The 14,913-nt window shown below is 45.4% G+C and overlaps 1 protein-coding gene across 2 annotated transcripts in view; it reads left to right on the top strand.

The window, feature by feature from the left end:
- The first annotated feature begins 971 nt into the window (after window positions 1-971).
- The window catches only part of LOC147733036 (interferon alpha-inducible protein 27-like protein 1), a 66,264-nt gene continuing 52,322 nt past the window's right edge, over window positions 972-14,913 (top strand). Inside the window, exons 1-3 of one of the 2 annotated variants that reach the window (XM_086957596.1) lie at window positions 972-1,149; window positions 10,759-10,848; window positions 13,932-13,997. In XM_086957596.1, coding sequence (XP_086813722.1) covers window positions 10,785-10,848; window positions 13,932-13,997 — 130 coding nt within the window. In that variant the 5' untranslated portion in view covers window positions 972-1,149; window positions 10,759-10,784. Of the gene's footprint in view, window positions 1,241-10,758; window positions 10,849-13,931; window positions 13,998-14,913 lie in introns of both variants that reach the window. The other variant, XM_086957595.1, reaches the window with a different exon arrangement.

Below are 14,913 nucleotides of genomic sequence, written 5' to 3' on the forward strand. Positions count from 1 at the left end.
GGCCGGCGGTGGCTACTGCCAGCCTGGCGGGGCAATCCGCCCGCCATCCTAATGGGCCCCCTTGTCTCAAGATAGGTGCTAGACACACCACAAAACTATCAACTCACCTCACAAGACATAGCACCCTTTATAATACTCACCAAAACCAACTTTCTGAGCTGCACCGTCAGTTACCGTTAAACCCTGCTTCACTAAGTAGGATTTTGCAACTTGGAGGTCTAATTATCTACTTATTACTTTAGGAAAGTGACAAAAATCTGCCTCTTCCACAAAAGCATATCTTTTTCATAATGTTCTACAAAAAGAGAACACACAATTGTCATAGCACCACGTTTCAGAAAAGCAGCAGTAAAATGTGAACTAATCTGCTACTGGTTTTCTAAATAAATCCGACTTGTACATTATTTTCATTGACTAACGTGCCCATAATTTGTCCACAAAAAAAATTGTACATTTTTTCAATGCAAAAACGCAGGAGAAACAATGAACTGCTTTTGAACTAAAATAACATAGACTGTTAACCGAGGCTCTGTTTCAAGATCAAAACATCCTGACCCAGGGATGCTAGTGAAACGTTATTTTATTACATAAGCCCATGGTTTGCAGCTGAATTTAAAATTCAGCTTTGTTTTTCTGAAAGCAAAATAAAACATGAACGAGCACAGCTTGGTCACAGAAAAATAAACATGCACTCTTTTATTATGTGGCCTAGAGCTAACAGAAGCGAACCAATACTACAACACCACTCATCTATGTCAGTGAGGGGTAGCCGGGCCTGGCAGCTGATTTACCATTGTTGCGTCTAGCACTAGCCTTGCTCCTCCTCGCCTCAGGTGGAGGTCCAAGGAACAGAGGTAAACAAGGCTCCACCAAATGAAACGAAACAGACGGTGCGCAGCGCAGCGGAGAAACGAAACTTATTGCTGGGCGCGGTAGATTAATGAGGGAATCCTGAGTGTGCTTCTGCCGCCGGTGGGTGGGGCGGTGGCGAGGAGGAACCACACATAAAAAGACATCCACCCTCTCGCTCTCGCAACATCCACTGCTTTGCCCGCTGTGACCGGATCTACTTCAGCACTCTGCCTACGACCCCTCTCCTGACTGTCCTGCCTCGAGTCAGACACGTCACGCAGCGGGTTCATTTCTGAGGTGGGTGCAGGGGCAGTGTGTGCAGGCTGGGAGTGGGCGCTTGTCCGCCGGGCGCCTACCTCTCTCAGCGGATATTTCCACTGAAGGCCAGGTGAGGCATTTGTTTGTTTGGTGTGTGAATATGAGTGAAAGGAGGGTAGCACCGTACAGATGATGATGGTTTGCGAGGTAAGCAGTCTTTTTTCACAGGTACCTGTGATAACAAGAAAAAAGATTGCATAACTATTTTGGTGACATTTCTCCTACAGGTAACTGTATTATAAATTGTAATGCACATGCCACAAATTAAAAAACGCAAGTTAAATTATTCTGTGTATAAAAATTACTCCGAGGTCCTGGAGATCAGGACAGACCCTCAGATATGGAAGGAGGCAGTTGTTATCCCTCTAAAGAAGAAGCTGGATGGAGACCGCCTCGGACTTGAAAAATCAGCATCCAATTTCTCTGTTGCCTTCACCTCTGAAAATTTTGAATAAACAAATAAACCAAGAACTTGCCAAATATCTCCACGAGCATGAGCTCCTGGGCCCTTCGCAGAACGGGGGTCAGGAAGAATTATAGCACTGAATAGGCACTTATTGCTATGACAGATTCAATCCCTAGGCACGTTGGTCAAGGAGGAACAGTCATCCTTGTTTTACTTGACCTGTCAGCAGCCTTTGACACCATGGGGCATATGTATTAGAAAATGTTGGAACGCACAGCTGCGCCAAATCTGTTAGTGTCGCTGTTAGATTTGGCTTTTTCAGGCGTTTTGCTTTTTGTCCTCCTGTTTTTGACCTTGTTTTTGTCGGTATTAGGACTCTGGGCACTCTACCACTGCTATTCAGTGCTAAAGTGCACATGCTCTCCATGCAAATTGTGTCCATGTTTGGCTTATTTGATTCACTACTAAGTCCATAGTACAGTGACCTGTGTGTGCCCAGGGTCTCTACATTAAATGCTGCTAGTGGGCCTGCAGCACTGATTGTGCCACCCACACAGGCAGCCTTTTAAAGGTGTCTCAGACCTGCCACTGCAGTGTCTACGCACAGTTTTTACTGCCATATTGACCTGGCAAGCGCACCTACTTCAAAGCCCCAAACCTTCCCTTTTTTACCTGTATGACACCCCTCGGGTAGGCCCAAGGTACCTCCATGGGCAGGGGGCAGGCTATGTGAAAGGTAGGACATGTACTGGTGTGATAAACATGTCCTGATAGAAAAAGACTGTGTATTTTGTTGTTCACTACAGGAAGGCTATCTGTCTCATAGGCTTACATGGGAGTTGCTTTGTAAGATCTTACAAGCATAACTTTCCATTGGGACAAGATAGAGAAATGGAGTTTAGGCTTCCTGAACTCAGGATTTAAAAATACATATTTTAGTAAATATGATTTTGATATTGTGTGTTTAGAAAGTGGATATTTTCTTGTCTAACCGTCTATGTGCCTCTGCCTGTTGTGCATTCACTGTCTGGGTTTTAGATTGACAGGGGCTAGTTTGTTCATTCACACTTGACAGACACCAGGGAGGGGAAGCGGGGTTTGAGGTGTGTCCTGCCTTTCCTGGCTGACTCAGAGCTAGGCTGAATAGACCTGGCTGCATTTAGAGTAGTGGGAGAAGTTGTTGCTTGCACCTGAATGGACTGTGTCTGTCCTCCACAATGCTTTCTCCAATCCCTGGAGTGGGTCTGGCCTGAGCTTGGCAGAATTGGATTATGTATGCCAGTGAAACTTTGTTTGTGACAACTTCAAAGGGAAATGTGGTATAAATATTGGGGGCCTGATCCCAGAACTTTAGATTACTGCTGGACTAAGGAACCTGCCAGGAAGAAGTAATGAAAGAGCTGTGAGGAGAGAGTACCATTTTGATGTGTGCTCTGCTGGGCTGGCCCACAGTTGCTGCCCCTGTCTTGGGCAGGGAATGGACTGGACTGTTCTTTCTGCATTCTAAGTATCTCTTGATGCAGAGCTCCTATTGGAAGTCTCAGGGAAATCAAAGAATTCTACATCTTCTGGGTACCTGCTTCTGGAACTGGATGTTTCAGCTGCAACAGAGGAAAAAGGTAACCTGATGCCATCAACAACGCTATTGCCGGCTCTGTGACCTGAAGGCAGCGCAGAGGGCACCACTACATTTCGCACCACAACCCTGGTCTCCCCGACGACACTGTTTGATGCCCGCACTGAGCCGCTGCTTGCACCGTGACCTGTGGGCACTGCTTGTGGAGAACACAGAGCTTCGACCTGCTTCGCATCGCAGCCCTGGTCTCACCAATGTTGCCGCTTCAAGCTGACATCGAAGCTGCTGCCTGCATCTTGGTTTGGGGGAACTGCCTGTAGGTTACTCGACGCACTGCCCCATCCCACACCACAGCCTTGGCCCACCAATGCCAGAGCCAGCGCCATCAACTCCAGATCGTCAAATCGATGCAGCTGCCTGCACCACAACCTGTGCGCCCTAGTACACTGCATTGCCCCGTCTCACAGCGCAGACTTGGGCCTACCGTCGATAACGCTTCAGCAACGACGCCGTCGCTACTTGAACCATGACCTGTCAGGAGCGCAATGTGCACTGCCCGATTTGCACCCGACTATCTCTGAACCGCTGCCTGCACCGCAACCTGAGGGCAACGCACATCGCACCACTCCGCTTCACACCGCAGCCCTGACACCAGTGCTTTTGACTTCAAACTCACGGAGTTCGACCTGCAACGCGTATGACTTCAAGGGCCTAATGACTCCTGCACCGACATCCAGTAACCCACTCTGCTCCTCCCGAGCTCATTGCATGGTCCGACGCCTTGCATCTCCAAAGGTACTGTTTTACGGATTTCCCGGACATTAATGCTGGCCTTCGACTCCGTGGTTGGCCAGAACTGTTGTGTTTGTTGTTCACGACACTGTGGTTGCCCCGGAAGGAGCAATCACCTTCAAGGAACTGTAGGTAACATCTATATTTGCTTTATTGGTATTGTGAATTGCTGTATGGTGTATTTTTATCACTTTAGTTTTGTTTTACTCAGATAAATATTGGATATTTTTCTAAAACTAGTGTGGTGTCATTTAGTATTTTTTTCACTGTATGTTATATGCAAATGCTTTACACATTGCCTCTGAGATAAGCCTGACTGCTAGTGCCAAACTACTAAAGGGGTGAGCAGGGGTTATTTTAGACATGTAAACCCTTATGCTGACTAGAGTGGTGGATTCTGTCTGGCTTAAGTGCATACCCTAGCCAACCAGAAAACCTATTTCTAACAGTTGCTCTCCAACATTCTCAAAATGCAAATATGAGCTGTATTTACTACAATACGACACCCCTTTTTTCGCTGGCGCTAAAGTTAGCTGCCTAGTGCCAATGCAGGTGGCCCCTCCTGCACATAAAAAATAATTAATAGTTTTTTGCTCTTTCTGTGTGCGCTGAAGAATGAAGCACACATAGAAAAATCAAAATCGAGGAGAAATAAAAGCATTTCTCCTCGAGCGCCATTCTAATGCCTGCTCTTGCATGGCGTTAGTTTTTGGCACAGCCACAGATTTACACTTCCTTGTAAATCTGCTGCAGCGTTGAAAAGCAAAGGGTGTTCCGGTGGAACGCCCACTGTACCACCCATTGCACTCCCCTTTCACGCAGATACCTGCTTGAAAGGGTAGCATAAATGCAAAGTGGTGTTAAGCTTCAAAAAGTGACATAACAACACTTGGTAAAGATGGAGCAGGGCATTGTGCCACAGGAGTGTCATTAAAAGTGACGTTCCTGTGGTGCAATGCCCTTTTAAATATGCCCCCATATCTCAATACTAGTTGGTGCAAAGGTTACAACAGGTCAGGCTGAAGGATGTGGCTGCTGAGTTGCTCTTTTCTGTGCAAATACTGTAAGTTGTGGCGATTTTAGAGCAGCCCCTTTTCAGCTTTCATGTGGTTTTCCTAGAGGGTGGTTGCTAAGCCCTACCCTGTTTAACCTGTACGTTGATACTGAATTTTGAATTCCAAATGTCATCCAATGCGGATAACACACAGATAATTATTTCCATCCGGGATGACTGGGAAGAGGTAGGGGACAGGTTTAGGGTATTTATACAGGAAAACAGTAGATGGATGAGGGACAACTGGTTAAAACTGAATGGGAAAAAATTAGATTACGGTGTTTGGAGCAGAGAGCTTCATCTAGACATATTGTTGGGGGCCCGATAACTGTGCTACTCATCACATTCCGGTGACGATGGCCAAAAGCCTCGGGGTTGGGTCCAATAACAAATTGACCTTTGATTTCCAGGTGAATAAAACGGTGAGCTCTCGGTTTTGAATGATTATGATCTAAAAGAAGATCCTACCTTTGCTTCCGATGCATCAGTGGTCATCGCACTCATCACCTCATGTTTAGGCTACTGCAATGCCCTGCACTTGAACATTAATCAATTTTCTTTTAATATGCTCCAAGTCATCCAGAATGCAGAAGCTCGCCTGGTCCTTGGAGTACCCAAACATGCCTAAGTCAGAGAAGGATTGAGATGTCTGCATTGGCTGGCAATAAAGAAACAAGTGGCGTTTTAAGCGTTGTGCTTAACCCTTCATCCTATGGGTTCAAATTATTTGAAGACCACCCTAAATTTGTATGTTCCCAGGAGATCGTTGATATCTGTGAAACAGTATAAGGTAGCGGTTCCACACCGCAAAAAAGTTAGATGGGTTGAATGTGCCTTTACTGTAGCGGCTGTGGAATTGCTGCTCAGCCCATTCCTTCTACTGACACTCATCCAACCACAAACACTCTCAACTGTCTAGGGACCTCACACACTGGCTGAGTAGCAGGGACCAGGACCACTGGGAAGGGTGTATTAAGATGCTGCGCATTATTCAAAATGTAGTCCATGGTCATGCTTCACCAGCCCTCTCTTGTTACATCAAGCTGCGGACACACATAGATTCAGCCGCAGCCGGCATGGCTAGCGGGTGGGTGCTCGTGCGGGAATGCGGTTTCAGGGGTTGGAGGGGGGTAATTAAAAAAATTTAAAACGTACCTTACCTGGTCACGCGCTGCATCAGCTCCTGGCCCCGCGTTTTCCCAACAGGAAGCAACCACAGGCAGCCTCCCTCCCCTAAGTCATTCACAACTCTGCAATGGCAGCGTTGTAATTGGTGGGGACTGCGCCCAGCCGGGCACCTATGGGAAGGACATTTTCTCAATGTAGGCTGCATGCAGCCTACATACAGAAAAGACAGAGTGCTGGGCTGACCAAACAGTCAGGGCCCACAGCATTGGGCAAGCCACTCTTCCCCGACTCACCCGCCCCCAACCAGACATACTCTTCTGCTTTCTCACAGTGCGAGAAAGGAGTGGGGCGACGCTCCTCCGCCCTAATGGAGGAGCTGCCCCTGCGTAGATTACTTTAACCAGGGTGGCCGCTCTGCGACGTCAGTATAAGGACACAATGGCCCGTGCGAGGTCAGACTGGGACTGGGATAGATGGCAGGATCTTTCAGCAGCCCTATTAACAAAGGACTTAAGAAGATTCTGGTCCTTAGTTTCTACTGGCTCAGGGGAACCCAAAGCTGTAGTTGAGCCCAATATAGCAGCACACATATGGGAAGAACACTTCAGTAAACTCTATGCAGATACCTTAGAGAATACTGATGCTGTTGTTGCAACACTCCTTTCCCTTCCTGGAGACACCTTGGAGTTTACGCTAGGGGAAGTGGTCACCGCAATAGATGGTCTAGCGTTGTTCAAGGCCCCCGGCCTTGATAAATTACCAGGTGACCTTTTTAGGTCCCACCCTGAGATCTGGGCGCCTTATCTTCACATTCTTTTCAATTCACTGACAGGTGGAATGGCGATCCCCTGTACTTGGCTGGGGGCAGAGATAGTCCCTATCTTCAAGAAGGGCTGCCCTCTGCTCCCATCCAACTACAGGCCGATCAGCCTGATAGATGTCCCCCAAAAGATTTATTCCCGTCTCTTATTGGACCAACTCTTGGACTGGATGGAGGAAAATGACATCTTAAGTCCCCTCCAGGCTGGCTTCAGGAAAAATACATCCACCATGGATCAAATCTTCCGCCTCGTCCTCCTTTTCTGGAAATCGGTGACCATCGAGGGCGGGAGATTGTTCATGGTGTTCGTAGACCTGAAGTCAGCATTTGATTTGGTACCACGGAAAAAACTCTGGGAGGTTCTGAAGGAGATGGGAGTGCCCACCAATTTACTCCAGGCCATAATAAGACTCCATCAGGGCAACTTTGCCCAGGTACGATGTGGGCGGGGTGGAGCTTTGTCAAAAAGGTTTCCTGTTTCCCGGGGGGTCAGGCAGGGATGCGTCCTTGCCCCTACTCTTTTTTGTCTTTACGTGAACAGTGTCATTTCACACTTAGTTAACGTTAGGGACAATGACGCCCTGGTTTTGGCAGGCAGGAGGGTGCCGGCAATTATGTTTGCTGATGACATCCTCCTGCTTTCCAAATCACCCATGGGAATTCAGAGAATCCTTGATGGTTTCGGTCTTTTCTGCAGCCAGTATGGACTTGAGATCAACGCTGGGAAGACCAAGTATATGATCTTTAACCCCTCCTCCACAACCAGACCTAATCGATCCCTAAATTCCACGGTTCTAGAGAGGGTTAAAATATTTCAGTACCTGGGCGTAACCCTCCAAGAGAACCTTTCCTGGGGACCACAGATCTCAAGTTCACGAATAAGGCTTTCTCAACTTTCTGGGGCTATTTTAAAGGTTACAAACACCTCATCATACAAGCCTATAGCTCCTGCAGTTGAGATATATAAAACACAAGCATATTCTGCCGCACTTTACGGCAGTGAACTATGGGGACACCTAGCTGCAACTGAGTTGGTACGTGTAGAAAATAACTTCATGAGGCGTCTCCTAGCCCTCCCAACTGCAACTCCTCTGTTTCCCTTACGTCTAGATTTGGGTTTACCGTCCATTAGGGAGGACCTTGAATCCAAACCTATAAGATTTTGGCACAGACTTTGGTCAACAAAGGAGCTTAGTCACTATAGGCAAGATCTTGTGCATGTTATGAACTTAAACCACAATGACAAAATCCCTTGGCTTGCCTTTGTTAAAAAAGAATTGTTCCGGCTTGGTTTCAAAGAGCTATGGGTGGCCCCAGAAATAGGCTGTAACAAGGTCCCTCGGAAAAGACTTGTGGAAGCATACAAGGAGCAAAATCTTGTCTCTCACACGACTGCTCCCAGCATCGGCACCCTAACCCACTGTTTTATCGAATCCAAAAATTCTTATAAGTTTGAAACTTTTATGGACTTCATCTACCCGATCATGGCAAGGAAGCTTTTCATACAGTGGCGGTTTGGCACCCTACCTATCAAATCCTTCACCAGCAAATGGACCATTGGAGGGGATAAATTATGCCCCGGCTGTAACTCGTGTGATGAGGAGGATATCCATGTTCTGTTTTTTTGCCCCACCTACAAGTCACCAAGGAAATACTGGCTGGTGCCCCTATGTAGGAACATGGCAATAAGGAACTGTGTAACATCTTACAGAATACTTAAATCTGATTCCTCCCCCCACATCATTTTTGCAGTCTCAAAATATGTCTTCGCCATGTGGCGCATTAGGTCCAAGTTGATTAAGGCTAAATCATCATAGGATAAATGCCTTTGCCACTGTCTTACTGTAACCTTTGGTTTTTGTCGATAATGCATTCCATTACATTGCCCATTTTATTTTTAATGACATGTATTGTTGCTGCTTCTCTTTCTATGCACTTTACAAACTTGATTTTAAAAGTTAAGAAATGTTGTCATTTGTTCATGAATGTATACCAATGTTGATTTTAATATGTTGTATGTTTTCTTATGCATCTTTTATGGCCTTAATGGCCGAAATAAAGATTTTTGGATTGGATTGGATTGGATTACTTTAACCCCTCCCCAGCTGTGCTGCCTCGCCACATTCAGGCAGCACAGCAGAATTTAAAGAGGGGAGATCCGAGTCTGAAGAGACCCTTAGCCAAGGCCCACAATCGTCAACATGTGTTCTGGCCTCAACATAGCATGGAGAATAGGAAATGGATAATTTGCTTAAACATTGATTATTAGTAAGTTAGTCTCAGGGTTGAGGTTTGTACGATTCTAAAAAGCACATTAAGTATAAAGAGGGGCCCTGGAATATTATCTTTTTGGTTTGGAATGCAGAGAATGCAAATATTTCTCATTACAGATCAATATGCATCTCTACCACCTTCTCCCTTGCCATAAAGAAACACCTCAAAACTCAACCACTTCTTGTCTTATCCTTTGCTTTCTGGTGTTTGTAGTTTTACCATTTTAAAGGCAGGATCACAAGTCCCAGAATGCAAAGAAAGCCAGAGTGAATCAGCTACTGATGTGCAGCATGGGCAGCTTGAGAGATCTGTCTTCTCTTCATTGGGCTGGTCAATGCTTTCTGAAATACAACACAGTGTACAACTTCTCAAGCTCTTGTTTGTCTTTCTTAGATTTCATCTGTTTTATAGGTCTGGCGAATGCACCCTTGCAGTCCTCTTTGTATGATTATGGATGTTGTCCTTTAAGTTCTTCTGCATTAATGGGCAGTGCTAACATTTAGCCGTATATAGCTTGGATTTGAAAATCTCGTCATCTGTGTATGTAAAACCCCAGATCCCAAGAGGAGGGTCAGGTCAAATGTTCTAACCCGCCGAGTCACTATAAAACGCTAGAATCAGAGTGAGATTATACTGTGGGATATTTCTTTAACTTTTTGGGGAATCTAAAACTGCATAACATCTTTTAGCACCCAGATCTCTTAACACACAGCACTCACAAAGCTGACAGGTGTTGGGTTTTGAAACATCTGCATGAAACATATGATTCTACCACCTTGAGGAAGTACTGTAAAGAAGGCTAGTGTTCGCAGCTTGGTGATCTGATGGGAGGATACGTTTTGCCTGAAAGCCACTCCGTACTTTTTCCCAAGAGTAAAAGGCTAAAGTTGGCTGTTCCTTAAAGATGGGGCTAAAGGAGGCAGCTTTCTGTTGCAGAAGGAAGCAAATAACGAGTTACCTTTTCATTGTACATGGGATAAATTGGGTGATAGTCTGTACTTTTGCTGTAGGAGAGAGATGGGAATGAGCAGTTCTATGGCACTATATCAAAGTTGATGTTGTTGACTAAAAGGTATTACATCCACTACATCACCTACAACTCAGTAGTCATGGTAAGTGTGTATTTATTCTCCTTAACTCTGCATCTATTTACACTACACTTGCCTTGCAATATGGTAGTTAGTAAATATCATGGTTTTGTCACGTGACATATCGTATGTGATACAGCATGAGAGTACCGAATGAACAGTTCTCCTTTGAGTGTCTGACTTCCCCCTCAAGGGCCCTAGTTACACTTGCTGCTCCTCCATCACTCACCTAGGGAGGAGCTGCCCCCGGGGTGCGAGAGAGTGAAGAACCACAGGCTTTGTGCTTCCAGGGTGCCGAAGCCCTCCGAAGTCTATTGTTCCTTCAAGAAAAACACTGCTTGTTCCTTTGTAGGGCTACTTTATAGTACATTGTGGTCAGACGGCAGATTGTAAAGCTTTGTTAGGTTCATCTGGAGATAGATCCTGAGGGCTCTTCCTTTTTCTGCACAGGTTGTGGAGCGCAGTCAACACTCGCCATGTGGAACCAGTGGAAGGCCATTGTGACACTGCTTCTTGTCTCTTCCAGCTCCCTTGTGGTCGGTAGGTCCACACACACACACTTACATAATTGGTCCAATTGTTAGTGGGCGAGATCATTTTTACTGCAATTACCAGAGAACATCCCCTTTTCCCTACGCATATTTGCTGGTGTATTACATGTATCTCATTTGTCATTCAGGTCTAAAGTAGAGTGGATATTTTATAAATGGTTTGATAGATATTTTGAAAATTATTTGACAGAGAGAAATAACAAAACAATGTCAGAAAGCTACACATTAACTGGCAAATACTTTGCCCTAAAATGTTCTTCAATAGATTGCTATTTGGAGGAAAAATCTTGTTGTTGTGTCTATGCCACTTCAAAAGACCCTTGATATCTCTGGGATCCTCTTTCCCCTGTGTGCTGATGGTACGCAGGTGTGCCTGTAGGTCTCATCCCTTGACGAGATTATGCCTGGTGCAGGACCTTGCCAAGAATTCAAACATGGATGCCAACTCAAAATCTTAAACTTAACCCTGAGAAAACAGAATTCCTTCTTATTTCTCCAAAGAAATCCTACCTATGTGCACACGAATGGATAGAATCTCTATAGTCTCTGGAGTGCCAACCCACCATTGTGTAGAATACCAAGGACCTAATTCATGAACAGTGACGCATTGCTGCAAGAAAACAGTAATGCATCACTTTTCATTGCGCCCCCCTTGCGACACCAAGGTTGCATCATATTTACAGTATAACACATCATGTCGCACGGAGTTACAGTTAATCTGTCGGCACAAAAATGACGCTTGCTGGAGTGTGTCACAAAAGTAACGCCACTCCAGCTATGGGTCATTACACGTCGGCACGACCCTTGTTAAATGTGCTTGCGTCAGCCTTACGCATGCCATGAGGCAGGCGTAAGATATTGATGCATTTATGTCCTAGAAGTGGTGCAGTGAAATCTAATAGATTTCACTACGTCACTTCTACGACCCTTTCTTGCGTTGGAACGCCCCCCTACACGCATTATACCTGGCGCAGGGATAATGTGGCGCAGGGGTTTACAAAGTGACTCATCTACCTAGTTGCACCACTTTGTAACTATGGCGCAGCATGCACCAGAGGCGTAAAAGTGACGCAAGGCCTTATAAATAAGGCCCCAAGTGTCTTGGCTTCATCCTCAACAATAAGCTCAATCTACAGTCAAATCACAGCCATGGCCAAGAGCACAGGGTTCCACCTAAGGCTGTTCTGAGGGATCAGGCAGTTCCGTAACATAACTTAAAATATGCTGTTCAGACATTGGTTCTCTACAGACAAGACAGTGGGAAATCCCTCCTTTCATGAGCTCCAAAGCACACACTACTCCACTCTGAAAAGTTCTACATTCTGCAGCCTGATTTTTTCTGGTCACAAGAAATTTAACCACATCACACCTATCCTAATGTCCTTCCAATGGCTTCCTATTGAGAGGAGAGCTCAAATTCAAACTGCATGCACCACACATAAGGATCTGAATTTCTCTTCGCGATCTACTTAGCTGGAAATGTTTTGATTTCAGGCGCAAAACGCAGTGGAAGAAATGCACAATACCTCCCCTTCGACCTTTCCACTTCGACCTTCCTACTTTAAAACACAAATAATACATGAAGCAGTCATTCTTGGGAACCACCACACGAAGGTAGAACGCCCTTCCTCTGGCCCTCTGTATGACCACATTCTGTCCTACCTTTAAAAAGGAACGTAAGACTCTTCTCTTTGAAAGGCACTTGGGATAAATCTGTGAACTCCCACACTCTTGAATACCTGTTCTTTCAATTTTCCTGTGCTGTGTCTCAAATATATTCTAGCGAAGATTGTTGATAACTGTACTCTTGAATTAGTGCTATGATGCCACTGGGCCATATCCACACTATATAAAATTACAAACATTAACAAATAAACATGCAAGTTTAGCTGCGGCATGCGGTCTAGCTCTGGAATGTAAATTTGCATGTGTTCAGCAATGTGGGCCACTCAGAACAGCAGGAGAACATGTGCAGTGCCGTGTAGTTTTGAGGTACTAGGCCCTGTGCTGTAGAGTCAGCCTAGACCCCCAGCTGAGATGAGACAATAGACACTACTTCCGGTCTGAGGAGACTGTACAGGAAGTGGGAGGAGCAGAAGGGCATTCTACTGAACAGTGGCGTAGAAGCAGCATGGTGTGAGATTACTATAACCAGGAATAGAGGAGCAAATTACCAAAGAGAATTCTGCTCATGATTAAAAATAGTAGACTAGCGCTATACCTGTGTCCGTGGCATTTGTTTGCATGCCTTTTGAACTCAGCAAAAAACTATCCATGGTGTGTGGTCGATAAGAGGAGATTATGCATTCCAATCTAGATACAAACTCAGCATAAGCAAACTAGAGATATTATTATCATTATTAATATTCAGCATTTGTTAAGCGCATAGCTACCCGATGGCATCCTAGCGCTAGTAGCATCAGGCAATGCACAGGTCAATAGTTATCAGGCCGGTGTTCAATAGCATCCGGAAGAAGAGGTGATAAGTCGCTCAGCCCCCTCAGGAGACAAGACCGAAGACCTGATCCCCCATAGTGGCTTTAGGTAGCAGAATCCAAGTGTCTGTCATCTGGGACTCAACTTGACTTTGCCATAACACCATTAAAAAGTGTTATGTTGAAGTTAATGGGGAAGATTCAAAGTCAATAATCCTTAAGGCCCTGAACACAACAGATCTCATATTATTGTTTTGGGAACAAATGTCCATTTGCTTCCAAAAGGAGATTTAAGTGGGGGACCGCTAACTGTAGCTAATGGAGAGGTGAAAACTGGCATAAACCGCAAAGGCACATTGTTCACATGTGCTGTTTTACCCACATTGGTATGTGAAGTAACATACGCTGTTACCATGTTATTTTCCATTACAAGTTGGGCAACGTGAAATTAGGCACAAAAAGTCTGCACTCACCTATTTGCAAACCTGGACTATTCTGAAAGGAGCAGGTGCGTGCAATTTTCTCCCGCTTTTAGTGGGATTTTAGCAGGTCAACTGTGATCAGGTCCTGAGTCGACTGTGATGATAAAAGTGTAGTTTTCATTCATTATCAACTCTTTTCTGTGTTTCGTTTTTAGCGTCGGAGGAGAAAGAGGAAAGCAGTTGTTTTTACTCTACGCTTACGTACATCGCTGTGGGTGCAGGTAGGGTATTACGCCTTTCCTCTTTCTGCAAGTATCCTTTCATGGCGTTCTTGTCCATCAAGGCGTGATAGAGGCACCAAAGAGCAATAGGTTGGTGTTTTTGCAGAATTTTAAGATTATTATTATGGTTATACAAATTTTGAGAGGCACAGGTGCTCCTTTTACTCTGGCCATGTCTATGGGTGCAAGGCCAAGAAGGAGTTAGGTTACCGCAAAGTAAGACCAGTGGGGGTGGGGGTAATTGCCTAAAGAGGATTCATTTGTAAGGAAGACTCACCTACTGAAGGATTAGATGGTAAAGCCTTCTGCAGTGGTTGAAATGACACAAGGCAGAGGAGCAGCAAAAGACTAGGTAGCTCCAAAGTCCACAAGGCGCCATGGGCCTCATTTACAAACATTTGACACATTGCAGCGCTGCAGGCCTTCCTGCAGCACTGCTGTGCATCAAAAGATAAGGGAAGGAATGCGCTGCATCAACAAGATACTGCGCTTTCCTATCCTTCCCACGACCACAGGCGCACAAACAGCAGCTGTGCGCCAATTCAGATAGACTTGTGTCATTTTGCAAGAGCACGTGCATTCCTGGGATGATTGTTTTTGTGTAGGAAGGGACACCTTCCTGCACAAAAACAATAATTGATGGCATTTTCTTCTTTGATTCGTGCTGCCGAGTGCCGCACACATAGAAAGAGGATAAAACAAAGAGAAATAAAAGTATTTCTCCCCGTTGTTCCACTTCTATGCCTCCCCTGGGGAGGTGTAGGATTCTGACGCCTTCCCAGGTTTTCGATTTTTTGTAAATCTGGGGATGCTTCAGATTCCATAAGTGTTGCACTGGAACACCCACAGCAACACCCATGGAACGTCCCTTTCACTCAGTGTTCTGTGTGAAAGGGGCACATATTTACACGGCCAT

The sequence above is a fragment of the Lissotriton vulgaris genome, chromosome 2_1, assembly GCF_964263255.1.
Source record: "Lissotriton vulgaris chromosome 2_1, aLisVul1.2, whole genome shotgun sequence".
Classification (NCBI taxonomy): domain Eukaryota; kingdom Metazoa; phylum Chordata; class Amphibia; order Caudata; family Salamandridae; genus Lissotriton; species Lissotriton vulgaris.